This window comes from Manis pentadactyla, chromosome 8 (assembly GCF_030020395.1).
Source record: "Manis pentadactyla isolate mManPen7 chromosome 8, mManPen7.hap1, whole genome shotgun sequence".
In the NCBI taxonomy this organism is placed as follows: domain Eukaryota; kingdom Metazoa; phylum Chordata; class Mammalia; order Pholidota; family Manidae; genus Manis; species Manis pentadactyla.
In genome coordinates this window covers 95,583,826-95,607,413 of record NC_080026.1, presented here as the reverse complement: position 1 = coordinate 95,607,413, position 23,588 = coordinate 95,583,826, and the positions used below count along the sequence as shown (strand labels likewise).

At 35.7% G+C, this 23,588-nt stretch overlaps 1 protein-coding gene across 6 annotated transcripts in view; it reads right to left on the bottom strand.

Annotated features, from left to right (window-relative positions):
- FAM149B1 (family with sequence similarity 149 member B1) overlaps nucleotides 1-23,588 on the bottom strand; it is a 78,987-nt gene that overhangs the window by 54,775 nt on the left and 624 nt on the right. For 5 of the 6 annotated variants that reach the window (XM_036928673.2, XM_036928676.2, XM_036928674.2 and 2 more), the window contains exons 2-3: nucleotides 21,395-21,499; nucleotides 20,366-20,492 (exon numbers count right to left, since the gene is read on the bottom strand). In XM_036928673.2, the coding sequence (XP_036784568.2) occupies nucleotides 20,366-20,492; nucleotides 21,395-21,499 (232 nt within the window). Of the gene's footprint in view, nucleotides 1-20,365; nucleotides 20,493-21,394; nucleotides 21,500-23,588 lie in introns of those variants that run through there. The other variant, XM_057505971.1, reaches the window with a different exon arrangement.

Sequence of the window (23,588 nt, the reverse complement as noted above, 5' to 3'; positions counted from 1 at the left end):
TATTCTGTGCTCTGAAATCTACTTTGCTGATATCAACCTGGCTACTCCTGCTTTCTTATGATTAGTGTTTCCATACTATTTCTATTTCCATTCTTTTCTTAATTAAGGTATCAATGATATACAATCTTATGAAGGTTTCACATGAGCAACATTGTGGTCACTACATTCACCCATGTTACTGAGTCCCACACACCCCACCACAGTCACTGTCCATCAGCATAGGAAGAAGCCACAAAGTCACTACCTGTCTTCTCTGAGCTGCACTGCCTTCCCCATGCCCCCACACACACTATGTATGCCAAACATAATGCCCCTCAATCCCCTCCTCATTCCTCCCTCCACCTGCCTTCCCCTACCTGCTCCCCTTTGGTCACCGCTAATCCCTTCTTGGCATCTGTATGTCTGCTGCTGTTTTGCTCCTTCAGTTTTGCTTTGTTATACTCCACAAATGAGTGAAATCATTTGGTACTTCTTTCTCCACCTGGCTTATTTCACTGAGCATAGTACCCTCTAGCTCCATCCATGTTGTTGCAAACAGTAGGATTTTTCTTCTTCTTATAGCTGAATAATGTTCCATTGTGTATATGTACCACCGCTTCTTTATCCATTCATCTACTGATGGGCATTTAGGTTGCTTCCATATCTTGGCTATTGTAAATAGTGTTGTGATAAACATAGGGGTGCATGTGTCTATTTGAATCTGGGATCTTGTTTTCTTTGGGTAAATTCCTAGGAGTGGAATTCCTGTATCAAATGGTATTTCTGTTTTTAGTTTTTTGAGGGACCTCCATATTGTTTTCCACAATGGTTGAACTGATTTACATTCCCACCAACAGTGTAGGAGGTTTCTCCTTTCTTCCTCATCCTTGCCAGCATTCGTTGTTTGTTGTCTTTTGGATGTTGGCCATCCTAACTAGTGTGAGGTGATATGTCATTGTGGTTTTAATTTGCATTTCCCTGATAATTTGCAATGTGAAGCATCTTTTCATGTACCTGTTGGCCATCTGAATTTCTTCTTTGGAGAAGTGTCTGTTCATAACATCAGCCCATTTTTTAATTGGGTTATTTGCTTTTTGGGTGTTGAGGCATGTGAGTTCTTTATATATTTTGGATATTAACCCCTTGTTGGATAAGTCATTTAAAATATATTCTCTCATACTGTAAGGTGCCTTTTTGTTCTACTGATGGTGTCCTTTGCTGTACAGAAGCTTTTTAGGTTGATGTAGTCCCATTTGTTCATTTTTGCTTTTGTTTCCCTTTCCCGAGGAGATGCGTTCAGGAAAAAGTTGCTCATGTTTATTTTCAAGAGATTTTTGTCTATGTTTTTTTCTAAGAGTTTTATGGTTTCATGACTTACATTCAGGTCTTTGATCCATGTCAAGTTTACTTTTGTGTATGGAGTTAGACAGTAATCCAATTCCATTCTCTTACACATAGCTGTCCAGTTTTGCCAACACCAGTTGTTGAAGAGGCTGTCACTTCCCTTTTGTATATCCACAGCTTCTTTATCATATATTAACTGACCATATATCCTTGAGTTTATATATGGGCTCTCTATTCTGTTCCATTGTTATATGGGTCTGTTCTTGTGCCAGTACCAAATTGTCTTGATTAGTGTGACTTTCTAGTAGAGCTTGAAGTCAGGGAGCATAATCCCCCAAGCTTTATTCTTCCTTCTCAGGAGTGCTTTGGCTATTCAGGGTCTTCTGTGGTTCCTTAGGAATTTTAGAACTACTTATTCTAGTTCGTTGAAGAATGCCATTCATATCTTCATAGGCATTGCATCGAATCTGTAGATTGCTTTAGGTAGGATGGCTGTCTTGACAATATTAATTCTTCCTATCCATGAGCACTGGATGTACTTCCATTTATTGGTGTCTTCTTTAATTTCTCTCATGAGTGTCTTGTAGTTTTCAGAATATAGGTCTTTCACTTTCTTGGTTAGGTTTATCCCTAGGTATTTTATTCTTTTTGATGTAATTGTGAATGGAATTGTTTCCCTGATTTTTCTTTCTGCTAGTTCATTGTTAGTGTATAGGAATGCAACAGATTTCTGTGTATTAATTTTGTATCCTACAACTTTGCTGAATTCAGCTATGAGTCCTGGTAGTTTTAGGGTGGATTCTTTAGGGTTTTTTATGTACAATATCATATCATCTGCAAACAGTGACAGTTTAACTTCTTCCTTACCAATCTGGATGCCTTTTTTTTTTTTGGTGTCATTAATCTACAATTACATGAGGAACATTATGTTTACTAGGCTTCACCCTTCACCAAGTCCCCCCCACAAACCCCATTTCAGTCACTGTCCATCAGTGTAGTAAGATGCTGTAGAATCACTACTTGTCTTCTCTGTGTTGCACAGCCCTCCCTATGCCTCCCTCCACATTATACATGCTAATCATAATCCCTCTTTCTTTTTTCCCCTGCTTATCCCTCCCTTCCCACCCATCCTCCACAGTCCCTTTCCCTTTGGTAACTGTTAGTCCATTCTCGGGTTCTGTGATTCTGCTGCTGTTTTGTTCCTTTAGTTTTTTTCATTGTTCTTATACTCCATATATGAGTGACATCATTTGGTACTTGTCTTTCTCTGCCTGGCTTATTTCACTGAGCATAATACCCTCTAGCTCCATCCATGTTGTTGCGAATGGTAGGATTTGTTTTCTTCTTAAGGCTGAATAATATTCCATTGTGTATATGTACCACATCTTCTTTATCCACTCATCTTCTGATGGACACTTAGGTTGCTTGCATTTCTTGGCTATTGTAAGTAGTGCTGCAATAAACATAGGGGTGCATCTGTCTTTTTCAAACTGGGCTGCTGCATTCTTACGGTAAATTCCTAGAAGTGGAATTCCTAGGTCAAATGGTATTTCTATTTTGAGTTTTTGAGGAACCTCCATACTGCTTTCCACAATGGTTGAACTAATTTACATTCCCACCAGCAGTGTAGGAGGGTTCCCCTTTCTCCACAAGCTCGCCAACATTTGTTGTTATTTGTCTTTTGGATGGTGGCGATCCTTACTGGTGTGAGGTGATATCTCATTGTGGTTTCTATTTGCATTTCTCTGATGACTAGCGATGTGGAGTATCTTTTCATGTGTCTGTTGGCCATCTGAATTTCTTCTTTGGAGAACTGTCTGTTCAGATCCTCTGTTCAGATCCTCTGCCCATTTTTTAATTGGATTATTTGCTTTTTGTTTGTTGAGGTGCGTGAGGTCTTTATATATTTTGGACGTGAACCCTTTATCGGATCTCTCATTTATGAATATATTCTCCCATACTGTAGGATACCTTTTTTGTTCTACTGATGGTGTCCTTTGCTGTATAGAAGCTTTTCAGCTTGATACAGTCCCACTTGTTCATTTTTGCTTTTGTTTCCTTTGCCCGTGGAGATATGTTCATGAAGAAGTCGCTCATGTTTATGTCCAAGGGACTTTTGCCTATGTTTTTTTCTAAGAGTTTTATGATTTCATGACTTACATTCAGGTCTTTGATCCATTTTGAATTTGCTTTTGTGTATGGGGTTAGACAATGATCCAGTTTCATTCTCTTACATGTAGCTATCCAGTTTTGCCAACACCAGCTGTTGAAGAGGCTGTCATTTCCCCATTGTATATCCATGGCTCCTTTATCATATATTAATTGACCGTATATGTTTGGGTTAATATCTGGAGTCTCTATTCTGTTCCATTGGTCTGTGGCTCTGTTCCTGTGCCAGTACCAAATTGTCTTGATTACTGTGGCTTTATAGTAGAGCTTGATGTTTGGGAGCAAGATCCCCCCCAGTTTATTTTTCCTTCTCAGGATTCCTTTGGCTATTCGGGATCTTTGGTGGTTTCATATATATTTTAGAACTATTTTTTCCAGTTCGTTGAAGAATGCTGTTTGTATTTTGATAGGGATTGCATTGAATCTGTAGACTGCTTTAGGCAGGATAGTCATTTTGACAATATTAATTCTTCCTAGCCAAGAGTATGGAGTGAGATTCCATTTGTTAGTGTCCTCTTTAATTTCTCTTAAGAGTGCCTTGTAATTTTGAGGGTATAGGTCTTTCACTTCCTTGGCTAGGTTTGTTGCTAGGTTTTTTTTTTTTTATGGAATTGTGAATGAAATTGTTTTGCTGATTTCTCTTTCTATATGTTCATTGTTAGTGTATAGGAAAGCCATAGATTTCTGTGTATTAATTTTGTATCCTGCAACTTTGCTGAATTCAGCTATTAGTTCTGGTAGTTTTGGGGTTAATGCTCTAGGGTTTTTTATGTACAATATCGTATCATCTGCAAACAGTGACAGTTTAACTTCTTCCTTACCAATCTGCATGCCTTTTATGTGTTGTCTGATTGCTCTGCCTAGGACCTCCAGAACTATGTTGAATAAAAGTGGGGAGAGTGGACATCCTTGTCTTGCTCCTGATCTTAAAGGAAAAGCTTTCAGCTTCTCACTGTTAAATAAGGTGTTGGCCATGAGTTTGTCATATATAGCCATTAATGTGTTAGGATACTTGTCCTCTGTACCCATTTTATTGAGAGTTTTATCATGAATGGATGTTGAATTTTGTTGATTGCTTTTTCCATATCTATGGAGATGATGTGATTTTTGTCCTTTTTATTGATGTGGTGTATGATGTTGATGGATTTTCAAATATTGTACCATCCTTGCATTCCTGGAATAAATCCTGCTTGATCATGATGGATGATCTTTTTGATGTAGTTTTGAATTCGGTTTGCTAATATTTTGTTGAATATTTTTTTGCATCTATATGCATTAGGGATATTACTCTAATTTTCTTTTTTTCTGTTGTCTTTGCCTGGTTTTGGTATTAGAGTGATGCTGGCCTAATGGAATGAGTTTGGTAGTATTCCTTCCTCTTCTACTGTTTGGAAAACTTTAAGGAGCATGGGTATTAGGTCTCCACTGAATGTTTGGTAGAATTCAGCAGTGAAGCCATCTGGTACAGGAATGTTGTTCTTCAGAAGTTTTTTTCATTACCAATTTGATTTTGTTGCTGGTAATTGGGTTGTTCAGATTTTCTGTTTTGTCATGGGTCAGTCTTGGAAGGTTGTATTTTTCTAGAAACTTGTCCATTTCTTCTAGGTTATCGAATTTGTTAGCATATAATTTTTCATAGTATTTTCTAATAATTCTTTGTATTTCTGTGATGTCCGTAGTGGTTTTTCCTTTCTTATTTCTGATTTTTTTAATGTGTGTACACTCAGTTTTCTTTACAAATCTGGCTATAGGTTGATCTATTTTGTTTATTTTCTCAAAGAACCAGTTCCTGCTTTCATTGATTTTTCTATTGTTTTATTCTTCTCAATTTTATTTATTTCTGGTCTGATCTTTATTATGTCCCTTCTTCTACTGACTTTGGGCCTCTCTTGTTCTTCTCTTTTCCTAGTTTCATTAATTGTGAGTTGATACCGTTCATTTGGGATTGTTCTTTGTTGAGGTAAGCCTGTATTAATCCTTTTAGACTTTTAAGACTTATTTTATATGTACTTGAAGAGTGTATATTCTCCTATCATTGGGTGGAAAGTCAGGTCAGGTTGGTTGATAGTGTTGCTCAATTCTTCAATATCCTTGCTGAGTTTCTGTGTAGTATTGCGAGTGGAGTATTGAAGTTTCCAACTATAAGTGTTGTGTTGTCTGTTTCTCCTTTGAATTCTGAGATATTTTGCTTTGAGTACTCTAAGGCTTGGTTGTTAGATGGGTATACATTTGTAATTGATTTATTTTCCTGATGAATTGGCCTTTTTAGTCAATTCAAAATTTCTTTTTCTTTTAGTAGTGTTTTCTATTTACATTGTCTTAGTTGAAATTCAAGTCTTTTTATGGCTGCCTTGTCTTTTAATCTCTCTGCCCTCTCATATCTCCTCTGCATTTGCATGCTGACTCATGTCAGCCAGGAATAAATAGATAGCTTGGACCCTCTGTTCTCTCCTGAGTGGATATTTGGAGAGCTTATTAGGGTCTTCTTATTTCCCAGATGTCCTTGATATATTTCTGGGTAGTCTGCCAATACATTTTTTTTTTTTGGCCCCAGCCACTACTGCAACTCAAAACCATCTTAAGTCTTTTTTAACCTTGTTCATATGCCACTGAGTTTGCTTAATGTTACTGACAATACTGTTCAGTATAGGGTTTGTCCAAGTTTCACTCCAAATTATTGTGCCCTTTCTGGTGGTAAAGCTGGTAGTTTTCCCTTTGTAGTAGAACAGACTCTCACTGTTCTTAACTCAAAGTTCTTGTGATGAATAACTGCTACTCTATTTGTTATGTACCTTTGGGTTTCAGAGCCTTGAAATGGTTTCTTTTGACCATTTTATACAGTTTTACTGCTTTTTGGAAAGGAGATTTGTCAAGCTACTTTGCCATAGTAGCAGTCCCACCTCATAATTTTCTTTTATTATATTGTCTTTTGTCATGTTTTGGCATGAATATTATGCTGGCCCCCAAAAGTGAATTGAAAATGCCCCCTTTTATTGGAAAAAGTGTGTGACTGTTATGTCTTCCACAAATATATGACAGAATTTAGTAGTGAAACAACTTAGGCCTAGAGCTTTCTCTGTAAGTTGTTTAATTCAAGTTTTGCAAGAATTTTACAACTATTAAGATTTTTGAGGAATTTGTCCATTTCATTTCAGCTACAGCATTTCTTGACATAAAATTGTTAATATTATTCTGTTAATATTCTTCTCATTTTTTAAGGATGTGTAGTATTGTCCTGTCTTCCATTCCTGATATTTGTAATTTGTGTTTTCTTGCTTTTTCTTAACTGGTATCACAAGGGCTTATTAATTATTAATCTTTTCAAAGAATTAACTCGATTTGTTCATTTTCTATTTTCTCTTACTAAGTTTTGCTCTTATTTCTTTCATTTTGAATTTACTCTCCTAATATCTTAAGATAGAAACTTAGGTTATTCATTTAAAATTTTTTTTGTTTTCTAAAATAGGTATTTAAAGCTATAAATTTCCTTATAAGAACTGTTAGCTGCATTCACAAATTTTAGTATTTTATGCTTTTGTTATCATGTAGTTCAGAATACCCTCTAATTTCCCCTGTAGTCTAATATTTAGAAGGGTGTTAATTTCCTAATATATGAGAATTTTTCTAGATATTTCATTGATTTCTAATTTAATTTTTTTGTGGTCAGAGAACACACTCTGTAAAGTTTAATCTTTTGAACAATATTGAGAAATTTTGTGGCCCACCTTACTTACAGTCTGTCCTTGTGAACATTCCATATGTACTTGAGAATATGTACTCTGCATATGTTGGGTGTAGCATCAGATCTTTTATATTTTTACTAATTTTCTAATTGTTCTACTAATTACTAAAATCTCTAATAACAATTGTAGATTTGCCTATTGTTTTCTTTATAACTTTATAACAGTGTAATTCAATTTAGAGCCACACATCTGTTGAACTTTGTCACATCTTTTACTTCTACAAATATGAACTTCATCTTACATATTGTTTGGCTCAATCAGTTATTCTTTAAAGGAATTACCAAGAACATATAAACTTCCATATTTACTCATGTGTTTGCAATTTTTGGTGCTCTTTATCTCCCAGTGCCCTGCAGATTCTAGCTCCTTCATCTGCCTGAACTCTGATCTCTGTTCCTCAGCCCAGTGGGACCACCATGCTTTGTGTAGACTCTAGCTCACATTCCATAGTCAGAAAAATATCCCCAGGCAGGGTACCAAGGTAAACAGGGGTTCATGTTACGAGTTTCCTTTCTCTTAGGGATTGTAGATATGTGCCTATTAACCATTGCCTTAAGACACTCAGCATGGGTTTTCAAAGCCAGGACAGAATAAGGAAGCCAGCACAGGAGGGCAGAGAGGTATACTAAATTGGAACCCAAGCACAATGAAGGAGGATATATGTGAAGGAAGACATTTTGCTGTGCAGCAGGAGACCAAAAGGGGTGAAGAGAACACATAAGCAGCTTTTTCTGACCCAGAGCAGTATGAGAGAGGTGTTCTAGTTACTTTGGCCATATAATAGATTACTCCAAAACTTAATGGCTTAAAACAGCAATAATCATATGTTCTCTATCCAGATATATATGGGTCAGGAATTTGTATAGGTCACAGCAGGAATGGCTTATCTATTCTTTACAATATATGGGATATCAGTTGAAAAACTCAAAGGCTTGGAGCTGAAATCATCTGAATGCTCATTCACTCAATTGTCTGGCAGTTGATGATGGCTTTTAGCTGGGAGCTTCAATTCCTCTCCACATGGGCTTTCCATGTGGTCTGAACATCCTCACAACATGGTGGCTGGATTCCAAGGTTGAGCATCCAGAAAGAGAAACAGAAAGAGCCAGGCAGATACTGGGTTGCCTTCTACCCTAGAAAATCATGCAGCAGCATTTCACCTCATTCCACTGATTGAGGCAGTTAAACGGTCCATTCAAATTTAAGGATAAAGAACAGAGACCCCCCCTACTTCTCAATGGAGGAATATCAATCTTCTAAGAGCATATGAGATGGGATATATAATGGCCCAGCTTTTGAAAATACAATCTGTCACAGTGGGTATTTACATGGGGGAGCAGGTTGTTCCCAGATGTTGGGGCACAAGTGAGATTAGGAGGATGTCCATGTGGGAGGGCAACTAGCTGTTAATGCTGTAACAGAATGGACAGAGAAAAGCTACCATGTGGGAGTGTAGACAGCCCAAAACAGGATGGCATTCTGAGCAGGGTGAAGAAGGTGCCTATATGGAAGTCAGGACTACACTGGGTAACTGATTGTGAGCAGAATGAAAACATGCAATGGGTGGGGGAGTGTAGGGGATAGTGACCGAGCATAGGGTATTGAAACATTTGCAGAGTGAGAAGGGCATCTGCAGAGGTTAGGAAGCAGTGACATTGGGGGGAAATTGGTTGCATTCAGAGGGATTAATCAAGTAAGTAAATATATTAAGGATAAGGAGAGCTAGGTTTCTCACTGTCAGAGAAAGAAGTTACAAATAGGAAAAGAAAAAAAACAGAATGAACCTTGTAATATGGAATAGGAGGAATACATACATTTCCTAGTTCTGTCCATTGAGAGGGTCTCAGAATCAGTGACACCTGAAAAGCAGTGAGCACACTTAGCACCCAAATCTTTGTTTCAAATGTGGCACTAAAAGGAAACAGAGCTCCTTGAAGAAGTGGCTGACTCCAGAGCTGGGCCAGACAAAGTATAAAATAAGCCTGGAGTATCTTGTGCCAGAAAGTAAGGAAGTGCTCCAAGAGGGATGGGAATATGCCAGAATGGCACAGAAGTCAAGTTGAAAGAAATCCTACTGCCCAAATCTGGGACAATTTGACCTTGAAGATAAATAATGATAATGATGTATTATAACTCACTGAATATAATTATAATGTGAGTCTACACTGATGTAAATAAAGTCATAAATTCAAAGTTTGATGAGGAAGCGGATGGTAGCTACATAATTTTAAAGTACCTACCCACAGAATATTCTTAAATGCAAAAGAAAAAAGAATAATTAGGGTGGAAGATACCACCTAATTAAGTGATCAAAGTGAACATTATCAATAATGGAACATACAGAATTATGTGCCTAATAGAACCCAATTAGAAAAACAAGTTTATTACTGTGATAATCACAGATTGAGGAGATTTTCCAGATTCAGGGAGACTTAAAGAGACATGACAATGTGAAGTGAAATTTTGCTATAAAGGATATTATTGGGACAACCAGTGAAACTTCAATGGGATCTAGGGATTAAATGGTAGCAATATATCAATGTCAATTTCCTGAATTTTAGACTTCACTTTGGTTATGTTGAGTGTCCCTGTTTGAAGGAAATACCACTAAAATACTTGGTGCAAGATGGCATCATGTCAGTAAGTTACTCTCAAATTGTTCACGAAAAATAGTTTTTTATTGTACATGTAACTTTTCTGTAAATTTGAAGTTGTTTTGAGTTTTTAAGAAAATATTATATGCAGCTACTGCAACCAAGTTTGAATTTCATTAAGACACACCTTGCAAACAAAATAATGTATTTCCAAGAATTACCTACTTGACATGCCCATGATATCTGCAAGGAAATGTTTATGAAATACAAGAATATCATTATTATTTATATAACCAGAAACCTGATAATTTTATATGATAATTATAATAAACATTAAAGAGAAATGTATTTTTCAAAAAGTTGGAGTTTTCTTTATGACATAGCTGTTCCACTCCTAGGTATACACAGAAGAATATTCAAAACATATGCACAGAAAAACTTGTACACAGCTGTCTACTGTAGCATTATTCATAATTATCAAAAAGTAAAACATCCCAAATGCCCATCAGCTGATGAATAAATGAAAAAAATTTCCTATATTCATTCAATGGAATTGTATTTATCAATAAAAAAGAAATACACATGCTATAACATGGATGAAACTTGAAAATATGCTAAGTGAAATAAGCCAGACACAAAAGGCCACGTTTATATGAAAGGTCAGAATAGGCAAGTTCACAGCATATTGGTGGTTGCCAGGGGCTGGGGTACTAAGGAGCTGGGGAGTGACAGCTAATGAGTATGGAACTTCTTTGAGGGATGATAAAAATATTCTGAAATTAGATAACAGTGATGGTTGTGCAGCTCTGAATATACTAAAAACCATTTCATGTTAAAAGAGTGAATTTTATAGTATATGACTAGCTCAGTAAAAAAATCCGGTGAAAGTTTAATCTAGTATTAAACAGATGAGAAATATATTAAAACATTTAAATTAGGTATCAGAAGTTTTTAAAACAAAGAATATGACAACATAAATTTCTTCCAGAATCCAACATTATCCTAGGACTTAGTTCCCTTAAAAAACCTGTTTTTAATGTGCCAACTATGTACCAGCAACAAATAGATTAAAAATAAAATTTTTAATATTATACCACACAAGGTACTTAGGAATAAATCTCCAACAGATATATTTTTATGGATAAATTATGAAAGCATATGTAAAAATAATAAATAAGTGGATGTTCAATGAGAAGATGTATATATCAAATTCATGAAGAGAACTCAGTATCAAAGATGGCAGTCCTCCCCAAACTGAGCTATTCAATTTAACAATCAGATCTAACATACATGAAAAAGATTGGCCAAGACAATTATTAATAGGGTAGTAAGACTTCTATACCAGATATTATGGATTATTATAAATATATGGTTTAATTAAAGCCAGTTGTATTAGCATGAGTTTAGGATAGAACAGTTTAGAGAGCCCAGGAACAGACCCTTTTGTAGTTTAAAACTTAACCTACAACAGAGGTGACATAGCAGTTCAGTGGGACAAGGATGTTTATTCTACCAGAAATGATACCACTTCCTATGGAAGAAGTTGGAAATATGCATGGCATTTTTAGTAATCACAGTGACAAGGGGGTGCTCCAGGTATTTAATAGGAAGAGATCATGAATGCTAAACATCCTGCTACACATGGGACATTTGTGTACAATACCCATAGCCAAAATGCCAAAAATGCCCACACAGAAATCCTGAACTAGTCAGTAAATGGTGCTGAAACAATTCATTATTCATATGGAAAAATAAAAACTATGACTATGTTCCTGCCGTATACCATATACAAAAAACAGTTCCAGGTGGATTAAAGACCTACATGTAAAAATTGTGAAAGTTATAAAATCCACAGACTGGGAAAAGATATTTACAATACATTTAACAAAGGATGAGTGTTATCAGTGATTAATTGCACTTGGTTACTACTAACAAAAACAATGGCTTAAACAAGGTAAGTTAATTTTTTTTCTCATAAAAAGATTAGCCTGGGGTAGGCCTTAAAAAGCTTATCTGGTGGCTCCATGGATATGAAGGACTCTGTTTCTTCTATCATTTCCATCCTCAATGATGTTTCATGGTCCAAGATGACTGCTATACCTTTAGCCATAGTTCTGTGCTCCACGCGGGAATTAGGAGAAAGTGGGTACATGGAAAAAATGACATTCCAGAAAGCCCCATCTCCTGAATTGTGGTTTTAATTCATTAGCTACCCTTACCTGTAACAGAGGGTGGGACATAAATTTGCAACTGGGTATAATACCCAAAGTTCTATAGTTCTGTAGGGAGAGTGGATATAATCTAGAGGTCTAACAGTCTCTATTGTAAATATCTAGAACAGGGGTCAGCAAATTATGTCCAGTGGGCCAAACCAGCCCACAGCCTGTTTTGTAAATAAAGGTTTATTGGTACACAGTCACACCCACGTATTTATGCATTGTTTATGGCTGCTTTCTTACTACAATGACAGAGCTGAGGGTCCTGACAGAGCCTGCAAAGCGTAAAATATTTACTATCTAGCCCTTTACAGAAAAAATACATCCACCCCTAATGTAGAAGATAAAAAAAACCCCACCAATGACTATGAAAAGAAACAAAAAAATAAATGAGTATGAACTATAAACAGGCAATTCACAGACTACAAATACGTGCAACATCATGTATGAATTCTCCAAACATTCTCTGAGCAAAAGAAGCCAGATACAAAGAATACATACTGTATGATTCCATTTAAGGGCAAGAATAAGCAAAACTGGTGATAGAGGTTGGAATAGTGGTTATATTTGGGGTTGGGAGAGGGCATCTAGGAGCCTTGTGAGGTACTGATTGTCTGTATCTTGACTGGGGAGCTGTTTTCACATAAACACGATATGTAAGCTATGCAATTTTCCATAAACTGCAATTTTTTTTTCTAACCAAACAACCCTATTGCATTAGATACTTTTTAAAAATTAAGGTATTATTGATATACACTCTATGAATGTTTCACATGAAAAACAATGTGGTTACTACATTTACCCATATTATCAAGTCCCTACCCATACCCCATTGCAGTCACTGTCCATCCGTGTAGTTAAGATGCCACAGATTCAGTTTGCCTTCTCTGTGCTACAGTCTTCCCCTTGACCCCCCCATACCATGTGTACTAAACATAATAACCCTCAATCCCCTTCTCCCTCCCTCCCCACCCGCCCTCTCCCACACCCCTCCCCTTTGGTAACCACTAGTCCCTTTTTGGAGTCTATGAGTCCACTGCTATTTTGTTCCTTCAGTTTTGCTTCGTTTTTATACTCCACAAATGAGGGAAATCATTTGGCACTTGTCTTTCTTGGTCTGGCTTATTTCACTAAGCATAATATCCTCCATATCGATCCATGTTGTTGAAAATGGTTAGGATTTGTTTGTTTCTTATGGCTGAATAGTATTTCATTGTGTATATGTTCCACATCTTCTTTATGCATTCATCTACTGATGGACACTTAGGTTGCTTCCATATCTTGGCTATTGTAAATAGGGCTGCAATAAACATAGGGGTGCATATGTCTTTCTGAATCTGAGAACTTGTATTCTTTGGGTAATCCTAGGAGTGGGATTCCTGGGTCAAATGGTATTTCTGTTTTTAGTTTTTTGAGGAACCTCTATATTGATCTCCACAATGGTTGAACTAGCTTACATTTCCACCAATAGTGTAGGAGGGTTCCCCTTTCTCCGCATCCTCACCAACATTTGTTGTTCTTAGTCTTTTCGATGCTGGCCATCCTTACTGGTGTGAGGTGATATCTCATTGTGGTTTTAATTTGCATTTCCCTGATGATTAGTGATGTGGAGCATCTTTTCTTGTATCTGTTGGACATCTGAATTTCTTCTTTGGAGAACTGTCTCTTCATATCCTCCGCCCATTTTTAAATTGGATTATTTGCTTTTTGGGTGTTGAGGCATGTGAGTTCTTTATATATTTTGGATGTTAACCCTTGTTGGATATGTCATTTACAAATATGTTCTCCCATATTGTAGGATGCCTTTTTGTTCTGTTGATGGCGCTTTTTGCCGTACAGAAGCTTTTTAGTTTGATGTAGTCCCATGTGTTCATTTTTGCTTTTGTTTCCCTTGCTCAAGGAGATGCATTCAGGAAGAAGTTGCTCACGTTTATATTCAGGAGATGTTTGCTTATGTTGTCTTCTAAGAGTTATGGTTTCATGACTTACATTCAGGTCTTTGATCCATTTCAAGTTTACTTTTGTGTATGGGGTTAAACAATAATCCAGTTTCATTCTCTTGCATGTAGCTGTCCAGTTTTGCTAACACCAGTTGCTGAAGAGGCTGTCAGTTCCCCATTGTATGTCCATAGCTACTTTATCATATATTAATTGACCATATATGGTTGGGCAGATACGTTTTTTTTTTTTTAAACCTTAAAGTCTGGCAAAGACTAAAAAGTTTTGATAACTTGCTGTTTAGATTGAGTGTAGGAAAACAGGCCTTCCCATATGTTCCTGGTGAGACTGTACATTGGAATAACTTCTACAGAGGTCAATTTGGCAATAGCTTTCAGAATTACAAAAGCAGGTTACCTTTTGACCAGCAACTCTACCTCTAGAAATTACCCTCCGTCATATATGCATTTATGTAAAAATAATCTATGTGCATTATAAATGCAGCATCTTTTTTGTAAATAGCAATGGCTATGCAGCCATTATAGAACAAGTAAGTTTTTTATAATATGGATATCCTTCAAAACGTATCGTTAGGTGGAAAAACAAATGGCCCTGAACACAGTGTATTATTATGACAAGTTTTATGTAAAAATAAAAATAGTTAAAAAAAAGTTAGCAAAGGAATCAAATAAATTTGTTAAGAAAGAATTCCTGTCTGGTTTCTTACTTTAATTGAAATACATTTAGTGTTTTGTCATTTAAATTGATTATTTGCTATTCAATTGGCAAACAGTCATTACAAGTTTCAAGGGCTTCCTTCTCCTATCTTGAGAATTTTTAAAGGAATGTTTTTTTAACTTTATCAAATACCTTTTCAGCATCTATTGATCATATTTTTTCTTTTCATTCACTAATGTTAATTATATTAATACATTTGCAGATATGACCCAACTTTGTATTGCTAGAATAAACCTTACCTGATTATTAAAAAAAAAAAATCAACCCACCAGTGATTCTGTAACATCTTCCTATGTTAACAGACAGTAACTGCCCTAGTTGGGGTGAGGATTTAATAATATGGGTAACTGTTGTGTTGTATACTTGAAACCAATATAAGATTATATATCAACTATACTTGAATTTTTTAAAAAATCAGGAAAAAAACCAACTCAAAGCATATAAAACTAAAATAGAACAGAAATGTTAGCTATTTTTATGACTGATGGCTATAAAGTTTTAAATAATAGATATAATTAGAATTAAAAAAAAATCTTTCATACCACTATACTAACCTTGATTTTAAAATATTTTAGAAGAAACCTCAGAATATAAACTGCAGAATGATTATAAATAATAATAAATCTAGTAAAGTAGTAGGCCATTAATTAAGTGGGGGAAAACTATATTCCTATATACCAGTGGTAGCTCAAAAACACTAAGACATTTCAAAAGTAAGTAAAATGTACAATTAAATATGAAATTCAATTTTAATATCAATTGTAACTTCCAACAAGAGATTTATTCAAAGTAAATAATACAATGATAAAGAGAAAGGAAGGTCTAAACAAAAAAAAACTGTATTTCTAGCTAGAATACTAAAGTTCGGTTAAGATGACAAATGATTGAAATGTGTATATAAAGTACTTAGCACAATGCCTAGCATCTACTGAATATTCCATACATTTTAGTTCTCTCTAATTTATTTCCCAAATTTAACATGAAGTTATAATGCAATATCTATTAAACCACTAGTGATTATTTTATAAAATTTGATACAAGTGAAAATAAAATTTATCTCAAAGACAAAGAGGACACAAATACTAAATAATATATGTTGTTTAACGAACACTGGTAAGTTTGCTTTAAAGATTTTTAGAATATGAAAATCACATGATATTAAGTGAAACAGAAAAATTGTTCGAAGTAAGTTCAGCAGCATAAGAACCCAGTTCACTACCTTACACCACATAAAAACACTCTGGTGAGTTAAAAACCTAGACATGCAAAATAAAAACCTATGAGGAAGATTATAATACTTGATCTTTCTAAAGATAAAATCCTGACTAATACAGAAATGAAGGTTAAAAGTGAGATGGTTATATATTTTTTAAATTTGTTACATAATAAATACCAAAAGGAAAACGAGGGAATCAGAAACATTTAATGACATTCATAACTTTTTATAAAGAGATACTAATTACCATATAGAGACAACTGATGGAAATGGTACAGTCAGTACATTAGAAAACTCAAAATAAGTCAAATAAATTACTTCATTCCTTTAGGATAAAAAAATTGTTTACCATTGCCTACAATGCCTTATATGACCTAGTTTTCCTTACCTCTCCAATCTCATTTATGATTTTTTCCCCTGGTACACCATCCTCCAACCACCCTAACCTTTTTTTCAGTTCCAAAAATACACCAAACACTTTCTCCTGGAAACATTAAGCTCTTTTTCTCCTTAGGGCTTTTGCATATGCTGCTGGTTACTTGTCTAGAAAGATTTCCCTCACTCTTCATGTGGTTAATGCTTCAATCTTCAAGTCTCAGTTCTACCCTACCTGATAGCCTTATCCAAAGTGAATCCCCCTTACATTGTTCTATTTCAGCACCCTGTTGTCTTCTTAGAGCACTTACCACCTTTTGTAGTTATTTTATTTTTGTCAGTCTCTCTCATTGGCTCTCCCTCAATAATCTAATAATTATTAGATTATTGAATCATTTCTCACTTATCCCATATTCTCAAGTACAGTACATCTAACAAGAGATGTACTCAACAAATATTTGTTGAATGAATGAAGAAAAACTGAAAACTCAAGTATCAGATAATAAGGGTAAGTGCCAGTTACGACACATTAAAACAAGGAAATATTATATAACTATTCAAATTGACAGGTATGGACATAGTAAAAGAAAATGTCACATGAAAAAGCAGGCCACAAAACAGGATGTATATATATCATACAACTCCGTAAGTCAAGTATATATACACCCAAATTAAAATCACTGGAAAATAATTTATGGTGATAATAATAGGTTTTAATAATTAGCAGACTTTTTAATAAAGAAGGCAGGTTGCTAACAAAAATACTGTATAAAGTCAGTATTGTGGAAAAGTGCTTATAAAATAATAAGCAAAAAAATAAAGCATTACATTGTATGTGTACCATGATTACAGCTAGGTCAAATTAAATAGATTGAAAGAGGATACAGAAATAAAATTTTTACTGTAGCAAAGTGATAAGCATGCATAAAATTTGTCTTTTAAGGTTGTTGGCCTTTTAAAAATGGTAGTTTATAATGGAAGATAGCCATAAATGAATGAAGGAATGAATGAATAATAAGTTAATCTCATTATCTCAACACCCAATTAGTAATGACTGAATAACATTTTGGGTAAATATCTTTAGTCCTTTTAAAATATATATATAGGCAAAAATACATGTAAACTAAAATTAAAATCACCCTGTACATACTATTTTTAACCTGATTTTTTTCACTTAACAATATATCATATACATTTTCCCAGTCTAGAATGGCTTAATAATAAACTTCCAAAAACATCTTAAACAACAAGGTAACATTATTGGTGGAGAGACATTAGTGGACTGAGCACAGCAAAGGAAGTACATTTAAGGCGCAGATCCATACTAATCTGCAACTGGTTAAGTCAAACACGCAACATCTCTAAGGATCAATTACTGTATCCATAAAACAAAACAAATACTGAAAGACGGTCTAGACTGATGCTTCTTTACAACTATTATAAAGTGTGGTAAACTTAAGAATTAAAATGTAAAGAGAGAGAACCAAGATGGTGGCGTGAGTAGAGCAGCAGCAATCTCCTCCCAAAACCAAATATATTTTTGAAAATACAACAAATACAACTAATCCTAAAAGAGAGACCAGAAGACACAGGACAACATCCAGACCACATCCACACCTGCGAGAACCCAGCGCCTCGCGAAGGGGGTAAGATACAAGCCCTGACCTGGCAGGACCTGAGCGCCCCTCACCCCAGCTCCCGGAAGGAGGAGAGGAGTTGGAGCAGGGAGGGAGAGGGAGCCCAGGACTGCTAAATAGCCAGCCCTAGCCATCTGCACCAGAGCGCAGACACAGTGCATGCGTGGGGTGCTGGATACTAGGGAAACAGGACAGTAAGACCTGTGAGCGGGTCCCTGCAGACGGTGCACCCAGGACAAAGAAAAGCGAGTGCTTTTTGAAAGTCTTAAAGGGACAGGGACCCCACAGCTGGACGGAAGCGCCCTGGGACACTTAGCCCAGCAGCTAAGAACCTCAGGGAGCTCTGGGTGCCTGAACCCCCACAGTGCAGCTTGGAGGCCCCTCACTGCGATAAACAGCCTCCTGCCTGTTCCCCCTCCGACGTGGCTCCACCATATTGGAGCAGCAGCCTGAGGCAGGCCACGCCCACAGCAACTGCAGAGCTAAATAAACTCCATAGCGGCCGGGCAAGATCAGAAGCCCCGTCTGCACGCAGCTGCCCAGCACAAGCCACTAGAGGCCACAGTTCTCCAAGGAGAGGAAGGCCATAAACTGGCAAGAAGGGACTTTCTCTTATCCAACACATGCGCCAGCTCTCCATAAATATATCTATCGCCATGAAAAGGCAGAAGAAATTGATACAGACCAAGATCACAGAGGCAAACCCTGAGAAGGAGATAGACCTAACCAGTCTTCCTGAAAAAGAATTAAACATAAAGCTCATAACCACATTGATGGAGCTGCAGAGAAATATGCAAGAGCTAAGGGATGAAGTCCAGAGGGAGATTACAGAAATGAAACAATCTCTGGAAGGATTTATAAACAGAATGGATAAGATGCAAGAGGCCATTGATGGAATAGAAACCAGAGAACAGGAACGCATAGAAGCTGATGCAGAGAGAGATAAAAGGATCTTCAGGAATGAAACAATATTAAGAGAACTGTGTGACCAATCCAAAAGGAACAATATCTGCATTATAGGGGTACCAGAAGAAGAAGAAGAGAGAAAAAGGAATAGAAAGAGTATTTGAAGAAATAATTGCTGAAAACTTCCCCAAACTAAGGGAGGAAATAATCGATCAGACCATGGAATTGTACAGAACTCCCAACAGAAAGGATCCAAGGAGGACAACACCAAGACACATAATAATTAAAATGGCAAAGATCAAGAACAAGGACAGAGTTTTAAAGGCAGCTAGAGAGAGGAAAAAGGTCACCCACAAAAGAAAACCCATCAGGCTATCATCAGACTTCTCAACAGAAACCTTACAGGCCAGAAGAGAATGGCATGATATACTTAATGCAATGAAAGAGAAGGGCCTTGAACCAAGAATACTGTCTCCAGCACGATTGTCATTTAAATATGAAGGAGGGATTAAACAATTCCCAGACAAGCAAAAGTTGAGGGAATTTGCCTCCCACAAACCACCTCTACAGAGTATTTTAGAGGGACTGCTCTAGAAGGGAGCACTTCTAAAACTAAATAGATGTCACCAGAGAAAATAAAATCACAGCAAAGAAAGCAGACCAACCAAATACTAACTAAAGGCAAAAAATAAAATCAACTACCCACAAAAGCAGTTAAAGGAAGCACAAAAGAGCACAGAATAAAACAACCAACATATAAAGAACAGAGGAGGAGGAATAAGAAGGGAGAAAAATAAAGAATGACCAGACAGTGTCTAAAATAGCTCAATAAGTGATTTAAGTTAGACAGTAAGATACTAAAGAACCTAACCTTGAACCTTTGGCAACCATGAATCTAAAGCCTGCAATGGCAATAAGTACATATCTTTCAATAATCACCCTAAATGTAAATAGACTGAATGCACCAATCAAAAGACACAGAATAATAGAATGGATAAAAAAGCAAGACCCATCTCTATGCTGCTTACAAGAGACTCACCTCAAACCCAAAGACTATAGGAACAAAACAGCAGCAGAATCATAGAACCTAAGAATGGACTAACAGTTACCAAAGGGAAAGGGACTGGGGAGAAAGGGAGGGAAGGGAGGGATAAGGGTGGGGAAAAAGAAAGGGGACATTACGATTAGCATGTGTAATGTAGGGGTGGGGCATGGGGAGGGCTGTGCAACACAGAGAAGACAAGTAGTGATTCTACAGCATCTTACTATGCTGATGGGCAGTACTGTAATGGGGTTTGTGGGGGGGATTTGGTGAAGGGGGACCCTAGTAAACATAATATTCTTCATGTAATTGTAGATTAATGACAACAAAATTAATTAATTAATTTTAAAAAAATGTAAAGAAACAATGTAGGAGAGTGAAGGAATGAAATATACTGACAAACTGACATATCCTAACTCTCAAAATAGCCTCCCCAGTACTCCATCAGTCTAATAACATAAAACTCACACCATATCTCCAGAAGTCCAAACTGCCTTCAGTAGAGATCCTTGTGCCTGTATAGCTTGGAAAAGCAGACCTCGAATTCCCAGTGTCAGCTGATGTAAAAGGTGATTCTTGTGTGATGTCAGATTCACTAAATGCACAATTGGAAGGAGGAGAGAAAACAGTAAGTCCTTATGTTTCTTTAAGCTTCTGCAATTTATTGGGTTATAAGATATATATATATACATAAATACATCCATAGAGGCAAAAATAAATGAACTTGAAATTTAAACATCAAGTCCTACCAAATTCCCATAGAATTGATGGCAAGCACTCTAAATAATTCTAGTCATAGTTCACAATGAATACTACAACATTCCACTTATAATATGTACCCTTGACTACTAAAGACATTTCAGAAATATTAATAGTACCTGAACTTTTATGATATTTTTACAGTTACCAAGCACTTTGTTACATTCTGTCTTTACAACTACTGGGTGATGTAGAACTCAACCCCATTTTAAAGACAAAGAATGTGAGATTTAGTTGGTTTTGAAATAAGGCTTTATGACTCAAATTTTTCTGGGATGCCACATTGCTTCTCAGAAACCTCTCTGACATTAGTCTCCTCCATTCATTAAAATAATTAACCGCAGCTAATAAGTTAATTAGCATTTAGTATATGCCAAGTTTTATGTACTTTGTGTCATTTATATTCACAATACCCTTTAAGAGATATTATTATAAGGTAACTTGCCCAGTGCTACTCGGTTAGTAAGTGGCAGAACCAGGATTAAAAATCAGATCTGATGGACTCCTTTTGATTCTTGACTTTTAACTACTTCATAATACTACTTTTCAAGGGTTAAAACAATAGGAATGTTGTTGTTTCCATGAGCTGTTCCAGAATGAAAGATGAATGACACTGAAAACCTGATAAAAGCTTTTACTTTGTTTCATTAGTACAAGGCTTAATACCAATCCTAAGCCAAAAAACAAAACTTTTGTTATTTTCAAGTGTAATAAGCAAAGTACATTTTGTGTTATTACCTGTGGGAACTTAGGTCTTTTTCATGGCTGTCGTTCATAGAGGAAATTTCATCCAGTTGTTCTGGGAGGGGATGATGATTAAGAGCATGTTTTGTTACTCCTTTCCTATGAAAGATAAAAACAAAGTTGTATTTTCTGTAAAGAAAAAAAAATACATACTTTTCAGTAACTTGATCTACAAGTTAGTCACTTATATCTTGCTGCTCTGTAACTACACTGTCCAATATGATAGGCATTAGCCACTGGCAGTTAAAATATTGTTAGTCAGAAATGAGATGTACTTCAAATGTAAAACAGAGTATTTTGAAGTCTTAGTATAACAAGAATGTACAATATATCACTATTTTATGTTGGTTACATGTTAAAATGATAATATTTGGATATACTGGGTTAAACAAAATATTCTTAAAATTAATTTCACTGCAAATTGAAAATAAGGTTTAACCACACACCTCTTAAAATAGCTAAAATACAATATAGCGATAATACCAAATGCAGGCAATAATGTGAAGAAACTGGATGATTCAGACATTGCTGATAGGAATGATGGTACAGCCCCTCTTGAACAGTTTCAGTTTCTTATAAAACTAAACACATACATTTGGCACAAGACCTAGCCATTCACTCTTGGGCATTGATCCCAGAGAACTGAAAATGTATGTTGACACAAAAATCTGTATGCAGATGTTCACATTAGCTTTATTTATAATTGAAAAATAACTGGAAACAACTAAAATGTCCTTTGACAGGTGAGCAGTTAAATTCTGGTATATCCACACAATGGAATATGATTCAGCATTAAAAAGGAGTGAATTATTGATACACCCAAATTTTTAGATGTATTTCAAGGGCATCATGCTTAATACAAGAAAGCAAACCTCATACGGTTACATACTGTATGATTCCATTTATATAACATTCACAAATGTTAAGCTGTATCTTGAAAGTCACTTTTTTCCCAAACTTTTCAATATCTATAATTTGGAACTATTAGGAAGAAAACTAAAGTTAATTATTCAAAGCAAATTATCATTATAACCCCTTAAGTAAAACTGCTTTTAATTTACTGTCATTTAAGATGCACATAATCTTCATCATGTTTATTTTTAAAATCATTCCGACTCCTTTGAAGAATCATCTTTTGGGATAGTTATCCTTAGGGAATATCAAATCAACAACAAAGAACAAGTAACATAACTAAACAGGATAAGTAATTCTGGTGCAACATGTGCCTATTAACAATTTTTTCCATGAAAGTTTTTTTTTTTTACTCTCAGAATGGTCAGAATGAATTATACAGCACGTTTTCAGCTAAGCTCTGTTTGCTTTATTGGGAAATGACTTTCTTCCTAGTTCCTAAAATGGTTGTTATCTAAATTGCTAGGTAAATATCCTACTACTTAAATATAATAAGCTTCTGAAAGGCAAGGAAGGATCATACACTTATTTTCTTTGTATAGCTATTATACCAAGTAAATATGGGAAGGGACAATTACTACTTACTAAGGTAAACTGTGCCATCACTTTAGATATGCTCTTAGGTAAGATCTTATTCCTACTTTACAGAAATGAAGTTCATATATTTAGTAATCTACTGAAAAAGTCAAATGGCTAGAAAGGGGCTGCGCCAGAAACTCTGACTTGACTGAAAATACCATGGTGGTTATTACTATGTATAGAAAATATTCAATTAGTAAGTGTGCATGGTTGCTAAAATCACATAGCTCAGTGGAGGAAAAAAATTGGGATGTGGAGTTAAAAAGCCAAAGCTCAAAACCTGTTGGTTATATAATTTTAAAATGTATAATCTTGCTAATATTACTTATTCTGAAAAACTGAAGATAATCATACCCATTTTACAGAGTTGTTACAAGGATCAAGATGTGAAGTCTAAAAGTATAAAGCGTGAATTAATAAATGTAAGATATTATCATTACTTGCTGAATTACACTTTACAAGGGGTGGGAAGGTTTTTAAGCCAGAAATATTTGCTCTCTAAAATCTCAAGAGCAATACAAAACTGATCCTTTAAGGATTCTGATGATCAATTGCAGAGGTGGGGAAGCAGTATGTATAATGGCTTTGATCGCAGGCTTCACGATCAGACTGGCACCAGATTAGTACTTCAGCTCCACCACTTTATGGCTGTGTAATCTTTAAATCGGGGATATTTATCTGTAAAATGTGAAAAATA